General features: G+C 38.4%; 1 protein-coding gene across 1 annotated transcript in view; it reads left to right on the top strand.

The window, feature by feature from the left end:
* CNTN1 (contactin 1) overlaps nt 1-19,108 on the top strand; it is a 253,374-nt gene that overhangs the window by 167,309 nt on the left and 66,957 nt on the right. The window contains exons 5-8 of the mRNA XM_065048651.1: nt 9,245-9,374; nt 13,215-13,387; nt 16,663-16,758; nt 17,681-17,887. Coding sequence (XP_064904723.1) covers nt 9,245-9,374; nt 13,215-13,387; nt 16,663-16,758; nt 17,681-17,887 — 606 coding nt within the window. The remainder of the gene's footprint in view (nt 1-9,244; nt 9,375-13,214; nt 13,388-16,662; nt 16,759-17,680; nt 17,888-19,108) is intronic.

Raw genomic sequence — 19,108 nt, 5'->3', positions numbered from 1 at the left:
ACCTTTCTGTACTCAGATTAGAAAGAAAACTGATTATGGAAAATATGAGAATAAATATGTTGAAAAGACAGGTAGGATGAATAATTTAATTAAATAAATGGCAGGAATGATCCACTTCAGGTTTGCTACAAAATAATGTCTCAGATCAGGTATAAAGTTACTCACTGTGTGCGTGTGGCAACTGTCCATCAGCAGAAGAATGTAGATATATTTGAATTAAGGTGGTAGTTAAAAGTTAACTGTGAAGTAATGTGTAAATATTAGTAGCTGCATCTGCCAGTAAGCATAGTGGTCTTTTTTACCCTTTTCCAAATGTTCTGCCATGTGACACAGAAGTCCTGATCAAGATCATCAGCCCCCTCCTCCTTAGGGTGTGTTCCCTGCCTGTGTGACACGCCAGCCAGGTTATTCCCAGTGCTGAAAGTAGCAACAAAAGTTGGAGGAAATGTGTAGTGCTGGGTTTGCTGTGCTGCAACCTGCTCCTTTAACCTGGTGTCCTGGAAAACACTGCACCCACGGCCAATTCTCACCTCATCGATGTGATCCAGGCAATTCCGAACTCTCTGAAGCTCTCCGAGTGTAGAGCTGGTAGAAAAAGAGAAGATCGTGTCTGAACTTAGAAAGAGTCATAAAAAATTGGTGGTGGTGGTGATGAGTCTGACTCGGTTAAATGAAGTACTGCACACAGGTAGGATGTCCTACTGCAGACACTGTGAGACAGGTTCCTGGGGTTACCATTTTCTTGGCTCTGTTTTAAAATATAAAGCTGCTTCCAGCTTCACACATACTCATTTGTCATATCTAATGTCATATTTAATCTGAGCACTAAATTCTGCTTCATAAATGGACTTAGAAAAGCTCCTCAGAGTTTACAATCCCATGAAGACAGATACCTAAAGAGGCAGTAGTTTCATCCCAGGAACTTAATAGATTAAACTCACACTTTGAGATTTATCATTTATAGATTCAATATGGTATCTGTGCTGGCAGTAAATAATATGTAGAGGTATTGCATTGTTTGGAAAGTTTGTAAAAGGAACTGATGAGTTGTCTGGCATCGTGGAAATTATGCTGCTGTATATCAACAAAATCACTATTTCAATACGTTTCTTTATAAGGTTTGTGGAAAAAAAGTGTCAATTTCTATGGCATCCACTAGAGAATGTTCAATTTTGGCTAAGAAGGAACAAGGAGGTACATTGTCATTTTTAGTGCTGGTGCTAGAGCTGCCTCAAAAGGTTCGACTCCAGGGGGAGGGTTGGGGTCTGGGTTCAGTGCCAGGAGCAGCCTTCAGCTGGTGGGCTCAGCCCAGAGGCTCCAGCTCGTGTTGCACAGCTACGGTCAGGTAAATCCAGACTCTCTTATGAAAGATTTATCACACTTTGTTTTACCATCTAAGGGTTAAGTATATGCTGTGGGTTTCAGCTTTCTCTGTAGCTGATGAAGAGAGGATGGGATATCCAAATTACCTGCTGGAAATGCTTGTCTGACCCATCTAATGAAAGCCCATATGAATAGTTTGGACAAAATCTGTAACTTTTAAAATTACATGAGATAAATCCCACACTTAAAGTCAAGAGTCTCACTCTGAATTTATAGTACACAATAGAGTAGACAAGAAAGAAAGAGAGAAAGAAAAAGAGAGAGAGAGAAAGAATTATTATTCTTGCTATCACTTCATTTATTGAACTTTATCTCCTCTGTGTCATCTCATTATGGTTTGAGATGCTGGAGTGCTGCAAGTCTGAGATAGTGGTGTCTCTTATCTATAAGAAACGCCTATTAAAGCATTTTATGTTCCATGATTTGTCACACATATAAAATAACCCCTAAAAGCATGCAGTACATGCAGTCTGCAGCTGAGAATGAGTAAGATGAAAGTAAACAATTAGATTTTATTTAATTTTCCATATTGGAAAAAAAATAAGCCCAAGAACTGCTGTTTTCTCCTATGAACTAAAAAACTAGGCTACATATTTTTAACTAAATAAACTACGTATTTTTTACTTCCCTTTCTGGTTGTGTTCACACACACAGCAATTTCATAATTACAAGCAGCTTTACTTCATGACATTATCCTTAATCTATGAGTAAAATCGATTTTCAAAAAAAGTTAGATTCATGTAAAGACTAAATTAGCTGATAATAAAATAAATTGACTTGTCTGAAAGTGATTTGGATGACTGGTGTTGAAACGAGCAAACTAACCCTGCTCTCTTTCAACAGAGGAATTATTTGCTCAGCACCTTAATCCACTGAAACTGATGTTTTGAGTTAAAGATTTTATATTGTCTGTAGTAGTAACAGGTTGGCATAGTTGCTTAATACTATGTAGAATGTAAAGATTATGTTTAAGGACTTCCATTGCATATGAAGAGCAAGATGAGTGTTTGTGTGCAAATACTCTTGGTTCAATTTCTTCTTCATTATTTCTTACTAACAAGAGGAAAGACCCAAGAGGCAGGTAAAACACCAGAAAATGAACTCATATCTAATAGGAGAACTTTGAGCAAAATTAAAAAGTTCGACAAAAAGGTCAAAAAGTTGAAGATGTTAAAAATCTTCTAACTGTAACTATTGTTAGACACTGGAAAAGATTTGCTAAAATAAATTAATAAGTCTTAGAATCATAAAATGATTTGTATTGGAAGGGCCATTCAGAGGTCGTCTTGTCCAACCCCCCTGCAATGAGCAGGGACATCTGCAACCAGATCAGGTTGCTCAGAGCCCCATCCAGCCTGGCCTTGAATGTCTCCAGGGATGAGGCATCTACCACCTCTCTGGGCAACCTGTGCTAGTGATCGCCTCATAGCCTTTTATGAGAGTGTAACAAGGTGGATGGATGATGGCAGAGCGGTGGATGTGGTCTACCTTGACTTCAGTAAAACCTTTGACATGGTCTCCCACAGCATCCTCACAGCTAAGTTGAGGAGGTGTGGTCTAGACAATAGAGTAGTGAGGTGGGTTGCAAACTGGCTTGAGGAGAGAAGCCAGAGAGTGGTAGTCAATGGTGCGGAGTCTAGTTGGAGGCCAGTATCTAGTGGAGTGCCTCAGGGGTCAGTACTGGGGCCAATATTATTCAATATATTCAATATTATTCAATATATTCAATATCTATTCAATATTATTCAATATATTCAATATCTATTCAATATTATTCAATATATTCATTAATGATTTAGATGAGGGAATAGAGTGTACTATCAGCAAGTTTGCTGATGACACCAAGCTGGGAGGAGTGGCTGACACGCCAGAAGGCTGTGCTGCCATCCAGCAAGACCTGAACAGGCTGGAGGGTTGGGCGGGGAATAACCTAATGAAATTTAACAAGGAAAAGTGTAGAGTCCTGCATCTGGGCAGGAAGAACCCCAGGTTCCAGTATAGGTTGGGAAATTACATATTAGAGAGCAGTGTAGGGGAAAGGGACCTGGGGTTCCTGGTGGACAACAGGATGACCATGAGCCAGAACTGTGCCCTTGTGGCCAGGAAGGCCAATGGCATCCTGGGGTGTATTATAAGGGGAGTGGTTAGTAGATCGAGGGAGGTCCTCCTTCCCCTCTACTCTGCCCTGGTGAGACCACATGTGGAATATTGTGTCCAGTTCTGGGCCCCTCAGTTCCAGAAGGACAGGGAACTGCTGGAGAGGGTCCAGCATAGGGCAACGAAGATGATTAAGGGAGTGGAGCACCTCCCTTATGAAGAAAGGCTGAGGGAGCTGGGTCTCTTTAGTTTGGAGAAGAGGAGACTGAGGGGTGACCTTATTAATGTTTATAAATATATAAAGGGTGAGTGTCACGAGGATGGAGCCAGGCTCTTCTCGGTGGCAAACAATGATAGGACAAGGCGTAATGGGATCAAGCTGGAACACAAGAGGTTCCACTTAAATTTGAGAAAAAGCTTCTCAGTAAGGGTGATAGAACACTGGAACAGGCTGCCCAGGGAGGTTGTGGAGTCTCCTTCTCTGGAGACATTCAAAACCCGCCTGGACATGTTCCTGTGCGACCTCACCTAGGCCTTCCTGCTCCAGCAGGGGGATTGGACTAGATGATATTTTGAGGTCCCTTCCAATCCCAAACATACTGTGATACTGTGATCGCCACCCTCAATGTAAAAAAATCTTATATCTAGCCTGAATAGCCCCTCATTTAGTTTTAAATCATTATCCCTTGTCCTATCATAACAGGCCCTGCTAAAAAGTCTGTTCCTATCTTTGCCTCCTTTAAGTACTGAAAGGACTCAGTAAGTTCTCCCCAAAACCTTCTGTTCTCCGGGCTGAACAACCCCAACTCTCTCTCTGTTCCAGCCCTCTGATCATTCTTGTGGCCTCCTCTGGCCCCTCTCCAACAGGTTCATGTCTTTCCTGTGCTGAAGGCTCCAGAACTGTACACAGGACTCCAGGTGGGGTCTCACCAGAGCAGAATAAAGCAGCAGCCCTTATTGAGGGGTTTTAGAATCAGTCAAAAAGACACATTTTGAGATTATTTGGTATTGTAGATCTTGTAGAATCTACCAAGATCAGATAAGGAGAAACATCAGGTAATCAGTCACGCTTTTTAAGTGATTTTTAGCAATTAAAAAAAAAAGTAAGTAATTCCCTGTGTTTAAAAAGACTAAAATTCATATATCAGGGAAAATCAAAAGTGAAAAAAATGGAAGACATGTTTCCCTGAATATTAGAAGTACTTATATCATATGTCTCAGACAGGCTGGGACCCAGACATGAAAAAGTCTAGGTAATAAGAAATTTGACAAAAACATGTTGTCACAATGGGGATAATGCCAAACCAAGAAAATGCAGCTAAAAAGCTAAAATGCAATCATTCAGATATTAGAACACAGAGTATTTGTTCAGAGTAATGTTTTGGGAGAAGCGAAGAAGCTGAGCTGTGTGTGTGTATGTTAGTGTGTAGCTGAGCACTGCTCACCCTTTCCTAGGTGGTGAGAATTTCCTTCACTTTTCCCCTAACCCCTTCCACACTTCTGCCAAGTCCTGTATTATGATGTCTACACTGGATGGTATTTCTCTAGCACCTCATTTATACCACACAAACTTTTGTTTTTCTCTGTTTTGGTTCCTCTGATTCCCTTCCCAGTTGTATCCCAAGCAGTTTTCTAGTTATGCCATCTCCTTCTCCTAGATATAGCTATTTCTCTTCATCACTATAATGTCCAAGCAGCCCAAGATCACTTTGCCATTCCTACAAAATAACCTAACAACTGCATCCTCCCTTTTCCACAGTGTCTAAAGCTTCATCCTTGGGGTGCTCTTACCGTGTATCTTCTCCACGTCTCAGGCTCCTGATCCTCAAATCCCAAATTGACCAAGAAACCAAACTCTCTCCATCCATAGTCAGCTCTTTTCCTATCTGCAGTAAGTGCTTATAAAGGACAGTTAAAGAAAACCTGTAGTGTCACAAACAGTGTTTCCCCAAATGCATTTTTGAATAAAGACCTGTAAGCTAAGCTGGAAAGTCACTTGGTTAATTTAGGGTATTTTAATGTACAATAACTGCATTTAGCTTTGATAAATCAGTCCCTTCCCTTCTTCCTACCAATGTTTCAGTGACAACCATGGCAGCTTTGCTGAAGTCGTTCATCTTTCAAAAATCAAGTCAGAATTTGTCTTCTATGTTGTTAAATTGATGCCAAATTTACCTGACATAAGTAACTTGACCTATATGAAGGCTATATTGAAAAATTTTGCATTCCCATTATAGATAAGCATAATTTCCTTGTCAAATTGGATATGGACATGAGGGGGAAAACCAGGAGCAGGGCACACAGAGGCTGCAAGACCATTTGAGTGGAAAAATGGTTAGAACATGGAAAGAAGTGACGTGAAGGGAGATCCATGCAGGATTGATACAAGGGTGATCAGCTACTGAGTTGGTTTTTATTTTTCTTTTTAAGACCTATGTAATACAACAGGAGTGTATATGGGCTGGAAAAGCCCTTTGTCTCTATGTTCCTACAGTACTGTTTACCGTGCAAAAGTAAGTCATGAAAAGCTGGTTCATTTAAAAAAAATAGTTTTATATGGAAAAGTTATATATTTCCTCAATTAAATATATACAAATTTAGGATGCGCTGAATAAGGCTTTTAGCTGTGCCTTTCTTTTCCCCCTTCTGATGACATTTCTTGAGATGTCTTGAAAATGACTGCCTCGGGTGGTTTCTGATTGTTATTTTCAGACATCCTTTTGGTATCTTTTCTCTGAATGTGTTGGATATTATATATTACAGGCTTGTGCAGGGACATAAAGGTGTACTAATAGAATTTGGTAGCTCATCTGCCAGCAGTGGTTAGGCTTTCAGATAAATCTATCTTACTTGGCAGTGGTTCTTTCAGATCGTTTCAGATGGTTCGCAGATTCACCTCGCTAAACTGGCAGAAATCTGAGCCAAAAAGCTGGAAGTGAATAGATTTCCACTCTTTAGCCTTTGCAGCTACCCAAGAAGTCAGACAAACATGAGAGTTGCAGCAGGAATGCCTAGAGGGAGAAAGGCACTGCCCAGCTGGAGAGTATCGCTTGGAGAAGGGGTGACAGGGACACCTCCCAGCAGCATCGGTTCTTTTACAGAATTCATGTTCTCATCAGCTGTGTGGAGTTTTTCTTGAACTTGGCAAAGACTGCCTAATACATTTCAGCACTGTTGAAAAACCTGAATCTCATTTGCAGAATTCACTGAAGAGCGCTTCAAATAATCAGAATTAGATGATAGCTTTTTCTCCAATGAAAAATATAAATCACAAGAAATGTACCCAGGAAATAGGGCAATGAGAGTGTTTGAGAGATCATTAAGTCCATCTTCATGTGTAAAGCAGGACCAGAACAGATGAAATGTGCTTTTGTTCTCATTCAGTTTATCTAACACATCCGTTTCCTTCTTCCTTTCCCTACTTTTACTTCACCCCTTTTTCTTGTAAGTAAACTTCTATTAACTGATGTTTTTCCTTGTACTCCTAGTCTGCCCTTCCTCACCCTCCAAACTGAGTCACACACATCTGGTATTTCACTTGGCATGTGACCATTTCTTGCTGATCTTTCTCTTCCCTTTTCTCCCCCAAGCTGTTTGCATATCACTGGTCCTCACTCAGCTTGTGACCAAGAATGAGAGGTTTATTGGTTGTCACACCTGACATGCTGTGTGCACATTTTTTTTTTCTGTTCAGCCAGACATCTGAAACCAGATTTCATAGTAGATTGCAGCAGAAGTGCCATTATAAAGCATATTTGATAGGTGTGAAAAACAGACATTCACTCAGTGCAATTAATAGTGCTGGCAGCATTAAAAATACATACCATGAAATGCCAAAGTGGTCTGTAGCATCATTTGAGACCTGAGATGGAAGAGTCAGCTGCATATGATATGGCTGTCTGCTGCTAGAGGCCCTTGTTATTCTGTATTCGTATTTAAGAACTGTACAGAAAGTGCCTTAAGATGTGTGGCTCAGTCATTCCAGGCCCTGAGCAAATACGTAATTCTTGCCTTTTCAGTCTGAAATTCCTTCTTCTTTTGATCTAGCAATATGTAGATTTTTACATAGTGTTGTGCTTTAAAATATCAAAGAAAGCAGACCATTTTTCAAAAGCTCTGCCTTTCTTTCTAGCTGCTCTTCTTTTCTTCTTTGAAAGACTCCTCATTACATGAATTGCTTTTAAAAAATGAAGTTGCCTGACCATACGTGTCACAGCATAAGAGTGCCTTCTGGTCCTGTCCCCAGAGGAAACAGTGATTTTTTTTCTCCAAACTTGAACTGGAAAGGGAGCTTACTTTTATCTGTAATGAGTTGTCTGCTAGTGTCTGTCTATGAATGTGGAACAATAAAAAAGATATCTGCAGAAGATATTTTGGGATGGATATTATTTACATTCTTTACTTATATAGATAGATGCTTTCTTCTCTTTTAGGTTTTATAAAACCTGCTTAATTTAGTCTGAAATGTTTTATAACCAAAGGCAAAAATTTTAAGGGAATGAGTACAAAATTCTAATTTGATTTAAGGATATTCAGCTGTTACATTGCCAGTTTATCTCTTGATCTGTGAAGATTTTTTAAACGTAGCGTTACAAGTCCTGTAGTGGATTTTTCGGCAGCACAGATAATATTGCAACATGTTAAGATTTTTCCATCCTTAACCATTGCTTTTGGAAACTTTTAAGCCAGAAAGGTTGAGCCATCTCTAAATATCTTATTAGGAAAACTGTGTTTGTTTCCCTTGTATTACAAGATTCCTGCAGTCATTTCCCAGATGTCTGGCATCTCTAGGATTTGCAGCAAGACTCTGAACTCGAATGGAAAGTGAACCTGGTAGCAGTTGTTTACTTTGCTTTTCCTGTGAGTTTGCTTACAGTTGTCCACACTGTTAGGTGAATCTCAGAAGAGACATTTGGTGTTTTCACAGAAAAAAAGTTACATCCTGGATTTGCTGAGTGGAACTTTCCCATAGCGTTCCACCTTTGTTCCTAGTCTTGAGTTTACAGACCCCGAAGAGCAGTCTTGTACGTTTGGAGGAGATAAACGAGAAGGGAACACAGCAAGGGTGGGCAGAGTCTGTAGCCTTTACAACAGCATCAGCAAATGGAGGGTAAAGATTAAAAAAATAGTTGTCCAGCCTGTTTGACGTTTATTCACCTTTAAGTGCTTGACTTTAAAAACTTAAAGGATTTTTGATTGGGGTTTTTTAAAAATTTTATTTTTGAGGAGAGAGAGTTAACATATACATACACCTAAGTGTGAAAGGAAGGTCAGAAATATGTTCTGGAAACAATTAAATGGCCAACATTATTTTGTCTGATTCAGTAAAGATTCTTTCCAAATGTATAAAGCAATTGGAGTTGATTAGGTTGTAAGGTAAGAAGCACTTAATGTTTGAATAGTTATTTTGCGACTGGACCTGTTTGATGAGAATTTGTTGGCCTCTGTGAAATAAGTTGGTCTAGCTGCATTCCTAAAGGGCATATATTCAATTTATTATTATCTCCACCAAATAATTTATGAAGGCAGAGAAGGTAGTTTTACAGGAACATAGTTTAAATTACTTTTGTTCTCAGAGGGCAGGAATGTGGTCAGTGAAGAAAGGCCAGCACTTCTGTTAACTGTACTGCTCTGTTTTTGTTGATGCTTGATTTTGCAGGGCTCACTATATAGCCTTTGCATTTTGAATGCAGTAGGTATGATGCAAATTCCTCTTCAATTTGCCCACTAATTATAAAATTATTAATTTCAAACTGTTTTTCAGAGGAAGGAAACAAAGGTTATGGACCTGTTTTTGAGGAGCAACCCATTGATACCATCTACCCAGAAGAATCTTCAGATGGACAAGTTTCAATGAACTGCAGGGCTCGAGCAATTCCTTTTCCTACTTACAGGTAACTCTCTTGTTTTGATTTTCAGGTCATATGGATTTTACTCAGTGAGTGTTTCAGGTTGCAGCATTAAGCTGTTCTAATAGGTTGATACGATGTCTTCAATGCAAGAAAAAATGTGGAGATTTGCAATTTTTGAGTAAAAATCAACCTTGATTCAATCTGCCAGAATGTCTAGACAGTGTTGGAAGTAGTATGTTAAATGTTTTCAGTATTTGAAAGGAATACTGATCCAGATGCAAAACAAATAAACAAAAAGTGACCATTAAGCAGTAATTAAGAGACTATCTAGCTTAGGCTAAGGATGACTGAGATCCAAGTCCTTGTTCTTTTTAATTCAGAACAGATCTTTTATCCTATTTTACTCTGAAAAAAGCAGGACTGGCTGTTGAACCTGGATATTCTACATCCTGTATTGCTTTTGCATCCACCATATTGTAGAGAGATGCTCATGAATGCGTCAGCTATGCTACTGAAGACAGGAAAAAACGTTCTAGGAAAATGTTTCAGCTAGTTTTATTAGAGATTCACACATGACCTCTTTCACAATAATTGTATTGTTATTAGCAGGGCAATTCCGCTTTGTTGTGAGATTTCAAGGCATCCATATGAGTTTGTCGGCTATTATCTGTTCATTATGTACAGAAAAATGTACTTAAGATTGTCACTGTTGAGACCGTGACTAATTTAGAACTTAGTAATCGGCAGAAAACTACTGTCATCATACTAACAGACAGATGCAATTTCTTGCCAGAAAACGAGATCTATTTCATTAGATTATCCTACAGTCTGCCCCCAATACTCACTTGTGTGTCTTCCTAAACTCTGGCTTCTAAGACAGAAAAAGCAGTTGAGTCTGCTGGCCATTCTTTTAAATCTGTTACAATATTGTGGTCAACTATGGTATTCTTCCATCTAAACAGCTTAACTGGTCTTCATTGCCTTTTTAAAATACACTTACAGATTGTTTACCTATACTGTACCTCCTGTTACTGAAGGATTTGAGGGGAAACTAGAATACCCCTTTTGAATACTATCCCTGGCTCTCATGTCTTTACAAATTTTGCTACATGGCATTTTGCTCTTGCACTTGTTTGCTCTCTCCCCATGTTTGGGAAGAACTGGAAGTGTGGAGAGATCAGATACATTTAGATTCAGTTCCCTTCTGATCTACTTACCCATCACTTCCAGTCTGTCCAGAGACTCCTTCACCCTATCTGCAAGGCTGTGTAAACATACCATCTACTGAGTGATTACAGGCTCTTCATGAATTTTAGCATTCTTCTTTATCTGTCATGGGCTCTGCAAGACCTGAATTAGTGAAGCCACCCTGGAAGAATTGCCTTGCACCTCCAGAGCTCTTTTATTTAGGAACAGATCTGACAATTAGTGCTGATAGCTGATATGATAATTGCAATACAGAATAAGGCCATGTTCCTTATTTCCTGATGCCATTATTTTAGTCTACCTCAAAGTATTGGCTTCATTTCTTAGCCCTTTACCAGGTCATTAACCAAAATTTTCAGAGGCAGTTAAGTCCTTCCTGCCACTTTAGTTTTTCCTGACCCTTCACCTTCTTAGACTTCTTTTAGAAGTTCCTTATTTTCACTGTTTGTTAAGCATTCATCCACTCTTCTTTCTGTATTTGATGGTCCTTCACCCTTGCTAAAGTTCAAATACTTAATGCAGTTTCTAGGGATCCATATTTTTCCCGTAATTCATGGAGCTTTCAACACTGCTTTGAAAGTTAACATACTTGTGTGCGGACAAGATATGGAGTCCTTTAGTCCCCAGTCCTGTATGTAGATTATGGACCTCAGAGTATTCTGATGTTTCTCCCAAAATGACCTTTATGCAAATACATGCTGGTGATTATCAGTGACTTTTTTTTCTTTTCTGTAGCTTTTCTGCAATCTTTAGAGATTTCATAGGTCTCTTGGTGGTTCTAGCATTTCTAAGGTTTCTTCAAACACCTTCTCTTTCTGTAGGCTCTCTTTGGGTATAGCCTCTTGGATGGTTCCTAACTCACCTGTGGATATCTTTGTATGTATATTCCTGCAGTTTTACATCTCAGCTGGAAGAAACTCAAAGCAGCCTTGGAAAACGAGAAGACAGATAGATAACTACACATTTTACTAATACACCTTTCCAAGCTCCTAGGCAGTTTATAGAAAAAAAAAAATATATATATATATACACATATAGGTATGTATTTATTCCCGACTCTAAAGAGACACAACTTCTTTTCAATTCAGTGTGTCTAACTGGGTGTCATGAGTCATCTTGCTCTGCATTTTCATGTGTGAGAAACACTCATCAGCTGAACCTGATGAGAACTACCCATATGAATGAAGTTGGTCAGCTGGACTCCATGATCTTGAGGGTATTTTCCAACCAAAATGATTCTGTGACTCTATGATTCTAATCCTAAACACAGATTTTATGGAATGAAGGAGCTGCCTTTTAAGAGGCAGGATTGAAGCAAGGAGACTGCATCACTGTCTTTACTAAGTTCAATTTTTCATACTGCAGAGTAGTCTTGTTTTGTGAATGAATATAAATTGATATTGTATTCAGAGAAAAATAGGATACATCATAAAAATATGATTGGGTTTTTCTTTAGTAAATTCAGAAGAAAACAGTTTTTAATTATTACTCTTCACAGTTACACATTTTGTGCAATATTTTTCTGATCTCTTTCATTGCAGAGTAAATTCTCCTCATGACAGTTATTCCTAGGTATTTCTCAACAGGGGATTGATTTATAATAAAGACATGTATTGTATCTCACAGGACTGAAGTGATACCTCTAAAATCCTGTAAAAGCTAAATAATATTTGCTGCATTTGAAAATCCTACCATTTCATTATTTGTTTTTATTTTTAATTTATTTTTGTTAATACCACTTTGTTGCTGTTTCTGTGACAATTGTGATTTCCGCTTCCAAATGAGTATCCTGTATATTTTGCTACAATGTTTCATTAAAGAAGGAACACAGAGGGTATATGCTCTCATTTTCAAACACTAGTGCATATTTTTACCTTGTGACAAAAAAGCGATTTGCACTGCAAGAATTTTATGATCTTTAAACGTATTTAATTTGCATCTTTAGTATTTGTGCTCGGCACGTGTGATTACTTTCAAAGAAGGTTATGCGCTCCCTCTTGTGGTCATAGTAGTAGGTACAAATATAGATACAAATGAATTCCCACTCCTTGTGTTATAGCTCCGTTGCAATCAGTACAAGTCAGTAAGGAACAGACCTGGCCCACTGAGTTCCTCTCATAGTCCCTGAAGAGAAAGTTAGAGCAACTCAGTAAACTGGCTGCAGAGTTTTACAGTAGTTAAGGTGGGAGCATCCAGCAGTTTTTTAATCGTAGTAAGTAGGTCTTAAATTAGACGTGCCACTGGTTTTGCACAAGCTTCACTGGCACATTAGGCTTTATGAAACATTTTCATCCCCTGCAGCAAGTGTGCAAAAAGGTCTTAAAAGTTTAATTGCTTCCTGCTTTAAAGGTGCAGAGGGAGTGTCTTCTTAGCCACTTTGGCCTTAGATGACTACTTGAGGATATGTTTGTAATCCCAGTGCTTGATCACTAGCTAGCTCACTCATGGCCGTCTCAAGCATCCTTTATAGCATGGCCAGCAATCAGGCTTTAGCCTGTGTCACATCTCTGAGAAAGCTGAAGCAGATTGAGACTGTTATGTTAAAAGACCTTTGGAGTTCAAATCTGTGGCTCTTGCATAGATTATCACAGTTTATGAGTTATTTTTCAAATCAGATTTCTTACCAGGTTTATTTTTGGGGCCAAATCTTACATCTGGCTTTTCTTTTTTTAATAGGTGGAAACTTAACAACTGGGATATCGATTTAACAAAGGATCGCTACAGTATGGTGGGAGGCAGACTTGTTATCAATAATCCAGAGAAATCAAGGGACGCTGGAAAATATGTCTGTGTAGTGTCAAATATCTTTGGAACTGTCAGAAGCTATGAAGCCACTCTGAGTTTTGGATGTAAGCTGATATTTACTTAAAAACATAGAAATGTTGCAATTAGCTTGAAAAGCCCAGTGTTTTACACTGCATTGTCTTCCGCTAACATGTGCTGTAGCTCTACCACTCTGTACAAATGGTATCTTAAGTGCCTTAGTCTGCAGAGATCAACACAAAATAAGTTTGGTAAGCATTTTGTATTCTTTAGCATTCAGCTGACATGACAACCTTCTCAGTGAGTTATTGTTGAATTATTAATTGAAAAGACTCTTGGAGCCAGAACCTGATATGATAATGTCCAGGCTCTTTTTAAATCGTAGTAGGACCTGAGGGGAAATAGTGACAGCAGAAAGGTGCAAGTGAGGGCGTATGGTGATGAGTGCTGCTGCCGTGCAAACACAAGTGGGTACCTCCAGGAGGAAGGCACCAGTGAGTAAAGTGTGATCCTACCCTCCTCAGCTATGATGGAGACCGTGCTTGGGGACATTTCTGTCAGCTTCAGACATTCACAAACTAGTTTTGTGAATGCATCTGTATGCACAGACCTGCGCTGTCGACAGATAACATTCATTGTAAAAAACTGACTTACTACATGACGAGTAATGTAAGATTTTACTGACTGAAGACAAAGTTTGGGATTTTTATTTTATTTTGCCTTAAGGTTCTTTTTTCCCTGGATATATTTTTTCATCAGAGGACAAAAAAAGGAATCCACAAAAAAGGAATTGCCACAAAAAGTAATACACTCTTACTGATGACTGCCCTTTAATCCTGACATTAAGTGCTTAGAGCCCCTCTCGTCTTTCATCAGCCTCCATGAGCAGAATTCATTCCTTACTGTATAAGATCAGTGATGATATGAGAAGTTCTGCTTTCTGCTGGTGATTATAAGACTGTGGAACCACATATGTCAAGGAAACTCAGACTCTATAATGAGCTGATGGGATGCATCATAGTGGGGCTTAGTCTGTATTTTACCCAGCGTATTTTCTAGAATGAACAGAAGTCCGGGTTTTTATTTCCTTCTAATGGAGATGACATGAAAATTCAGTTTACAGGGCATTTATTTGTACCCAGAGCAGTCATCAGTGGTGCCAGTCCTGAATGACCAGTAGGATAAAAGTTACAACAATAGATGTAACTACTTAAAACGAAACCAATACACATAATAGATGAAAAAAAAAGTAGAATCAAAGCAGTCTGAGGCATGTTTTCCTGCCTACCAGCTCACGGACTGCATGAGCTGAATGTTAATAGTGTACTGGACAATTATACTGAACAGAACCCTAACATATAATATTTAAATATTTATATGATAATAGGGCAAAGAGGCAAGGAATAGAAATGAAAAGATAGCTGGAAACTGATAAATACCTGTTAAAATATGATACTGTCATTCTTCTTTACACTGTTTTATTTCTTCCCTTCTAGTTTTTATGACCACCTATAAAAAACATTTCCTTCCACAATCACTATATCTGAAGAACTGAATACAGGGTTGCTAAAATTTATATATTATAGAAAATGTCTGATCTATAGTGGAACTTTCTGATCCTTTGCTTGTGCTTAAAATTGAAAAATGGCAACAACCATCTAGAAGAGTTCAAAAAAGTCTTGAATAGTACATGAGCAAGACATTTTAGTTTTGTCTTACTGTTAAATTTACTAAAATTACAGAAAAGCCACATTCTGTCATAAATGTCATGTCTGTTAATCGATCTGAGAACATTTTCTTTGTTAGAACTGAATCTTTTTAGATCTGGTGCTTTAAAACCCCTTAAAATCCTTTTTAGCTGTTACACACATACTCCTGAAGGAAGGAATTTTATCCCGCAGGATTATTTAATGGCTTTTTGGTGTGTGCTGAGCAAAATCAGAAGGTGATATACTGTTCTGTTTGCTGGAAAAGAGTTCAAGCATAGTAAAACACAGAAATTTCGTAGCAGAGAGGCTGAAAGAATGACAAGGAGGAATTTCCATGCTCTCTAAATATTAACTCTATGAGTATAGGAGTGCAGTGATTATGCTAATTCTTTCATTCTAGCTAAAAATGCAAGTCTTCCAATTAAGAGTTTATGGAATCACACTTCTTATAATTATTGAATAATAAGCAAATAGTGCTTACGCAAAGAAGATATCAAGACCCAATCAGGGTACAGAGCATTTCATAAGTGCAAAGCAGGTGTACAACTACATCTCAATAATTGTATGACTTTCCTGCACCTGGCATCCTATTTCAGGACTAACATAATGTTTTGCATCTAGAAATTGCCTGTCCTATTCCATGTCTCTAAATTTGTGGTGACTGTTCCAACATTTCAAAGGTTATTCAGGAATGCTGTAGACAAAATATCTACATTTAAAATGTAAACTTAAAATAGCTAAAATAGCTTAAAAGCATAGTTAGGTTTTCCTTTCATCAAACACTACATCATCTATACAAAGCAGAATGAAATTACTAACACATTTGTTGCTAATGATTGTCATTTTTATTTTCTCCTATTACTGCAAAGGAAAATTTCCAAATAAAGCAGAAATCAATAATAGCTACAAGTTTACAACATGATCAAAAGGTCTGCAACAAGGAAGTTCAAATTTGCAGGAGAGATAAGTCAATATTTTGAAGACAGAAAGTAGTTGTGTAGTAAGGTCCATGCTGACAAATGGAATGGGAATATACTTAAACTATTGCATATTATATTAATTTGCTCTGTGAAGCACTTGTTCTTTATCCTTTTACAGTAGTCTCTTCACCCTGCCGCATGGAAGTTGGTCTGAACAGGGACAGCTAAGGTTTGTTCTGGGACTGGATCCACTTCTGTCCCAAACTTCTGGCACAAAAGATGTATTTGAACTAACTGCTTACCAGTCCTTGGCTGCTGGAATTGTCAGGAAGAGCAGCCAGGTCATTTTGGAGAAGCTCCTTTTAAGTTACAGTAAATATTTAAAGTCACATTTTGGAGAAGCCCCCTGCAAATAATTTTCCTTTGTCTTCCCAAGATTCCTTCTTCAAATGTAGCTCATCTTGCTACTCTTGGGGATACACCCTGCAAAACTTATTTTTTTTTCCTGACATTTACCATTATGATGACTAAAATATTGTAAAAAATTAATTGCACTTGATAATAACAAAATTAAAATTAGCAAAACTGGCATGATGGCTCCACAGGTATCTATCTAGCTGCTAGATATTGTTGTATTTCTATATTTGTCTTTACAGAGCTGAGAATAATAATAATTAAAAAGATATTTTAGTGAAAAAAACACAGTATTCTTCCTGTCTTTTTCTGTACTAGATCTGGATCCCTTTCCACCTGAGGAACGCTATGAGGTTAAAGTGCGAGAAGGTGTTGGAGCAGTGCTTCTGTGTGAGCCCCCTTACCACTACCCAGGTAATTCAGCTCAAAGTGCTTCATTTTCAACTGCTGAAGAGTGCAAGAGAAAATCACATTTCTTTCTAGAAATTTCCTTCAATTTTACTTAAAAAGTAATTTTTATGTACCTTGAGTATCAACATTTAGGTTAGGTTTCCATTTTGAATGTATGCTTTCAGTCAACCATATGTAAAGGATATTGTTGAGTTTGAGAACAGTTTTTGACGTACAAATAGTATGAGTTAAACTAATCTGGGTAATGGAGAGGAGGCTTGGCCTACCCTTCAAAAGACCTGAGTACATGTCAGTGCAACTGTCATCCCAGACTCATGGACTGGCCTTGGAATGAGCCCAGTTTCATTTCATCTAATGAAGCCACCACAACAGAAATTATCATGGTAAAGTGATTTACACTCTGAAAGTGCTTTTCCCTTGGCATTGGCTGCTGAAGATCTCTGCAGGGATTATGCCCATAACCTCAGGCATCTGCATCTCCATTGTGAGGATTTAGATGTTAGCATCTCTTTTGTCTTGTAAAATGGGGTAATGTTTTAATTTTCATACTCAAGTATTAGAAGCAACTGAAGAACTGAGATGTATTTCTAGTTTAAATTTCTGGTTGCAACACTGTCAAGGGCTTCTCAGCTGGATCAGGGCAAGATCCATCTGCCCATCTTTTGCCCCCACACTCTGGTTCCTGCGGGAAGTCTGTGCCCACAGGCAGCCATGCACACAGCAGCAGTGCCCCCGTGTTCTGTGCACACAGACATTAGCTGGCTACTGAGGCATGGGTGTTCTCTCTCGTATAGTTGCCTTTCCCAAGTAAAAGATCTGGAAGCTAGAAATCAGAGTGAAGTAATTTATATGCAGACAGTATTCCATGTCTTAAGTAACTGCTAGTATTGTTTTTTAATACTGACTAGAAAATATTTTCCTCCAGATGACCTCAGTTACCGCTGGCTTCTAAATGAGTTCCCGGTATTCATTGCATTGGACAAACGACGATTTGTGTCACAGACAAATGGCAATCTCTACATTGCAAATGTGGAAGCATCAGATAAGGGCAATTATTCGTGTTTTGTGTCCAGCCCTTCAATAACAAAGAGTGTATTCAGTAAATTTATTCCCCTTATTCCACAGTCCGATCGTAAGTACTTATTGTTACTATGTGCTATATTCATGCAATGTTCTAACCATAGTTTAATTTTGCTCATTCATAACTGTCAGCTCTGTGAGGAGAAATACATGGCAAGTTATAATGGCTACGGCACAGCGTTGTTTAGTTTCCATGTACAGAGGTCCAAATCATTCCTATCCCCAATGAAAACTCTGTGAAGGAAATCTCCCTGGATTTATTCCCAAATTTCCTTTCATACCACTGAGAACACACTTCTCATCCCCAAAGTCCCCATCTCTTTTATGTGATAAGCCCCTGTACTCATCCCAAAATCATTAATATCTTTTTTGGTCCTGGCATTGGTTCAAAGGGGTATGATTGTAAAGCAGAAACTTTATGTAAAAGTTGATAAACAGGAATTAATATTTTTCCCATGAAATCCCCCTTGAAAATGACAAATCCTTTTCCTCTGTTGAAATTTCCTGTCCAACAGTGACCTAGGGGCTTTGTGTCTCATGGCCAGTCCCCTAGGACACCTTTACAGCTTTGTGTCACTAGGTTGTTCTCTGCCATTCTTCATGAAAACTGCATGTTCTCCAAATGGTAACCAAGCTCCCTTTTGCCGATTCAGACTGTCAGTCACTGGAGTCTCATAAACTGATCATCAGGATTTCAGTGTCTCTTTTATCTGTTAGATTTCCCATAACACTGTGAAGAACTGTGATTGAATTTTCGTAATTACAAATCAGTGATGTTTGTCCAAATTTTCCATGGCCAATACTCACACTTAGATCTTCATCTACAAGAACTGCAAGATGAGTCCTAGGGGGATCACCAGTGGGTAGAGTTGATTACATTTGCATCCCTGTGCCCTCATTAAGCTATAGATTTGCTGGCTCTAGCTCCTTCATACCCTTACTAATGTAATATTGAGCTTAAATTCACAACAATTCAAAATATTCCATCCAGTTAAAGCATCAATGAAAAATGGAAACTTTGTCCATCCACTCACACAGTACATCATCACACTTCAAATGTAAGTAAATTAGTTTATGTTAAAGCATTATGCTGTCAAAAGTGTTAGGCATTACTATTCAGAGAAAGATAACTACTTGCTGAGTAAAACAATTCTGCCATACTGTTAAAAGCTCAGTGCTAAATCAGACTTCATGGATGGGCAGGCTACTATTCACTATAAAGAAGAATTTTGTCTGGAATTTTAATAACAGTTTTCTTGAACTGTGGAAGTTT

The sequence above is a fragment of the Columba livia genome, chromosome 1 (genome assembly GCF_036013475.1).
Source record: "Columba livia isolate bColLiv1 breed racing homer chromosome 1, bColLiv1.pat.W.v2, whole genome shotgun sequence".
NCBI classification, from domain to species: Eukaryota; Metazoa; Chordata; class Aves; order Columbiformes; family Columbidae; genus Columba; species Columba livia.
The sequence above is the reverse complement of the archived record's forward strand: the minus strand, read 5'-3'. Positions and strand labels throughout refer to the sequence as shown.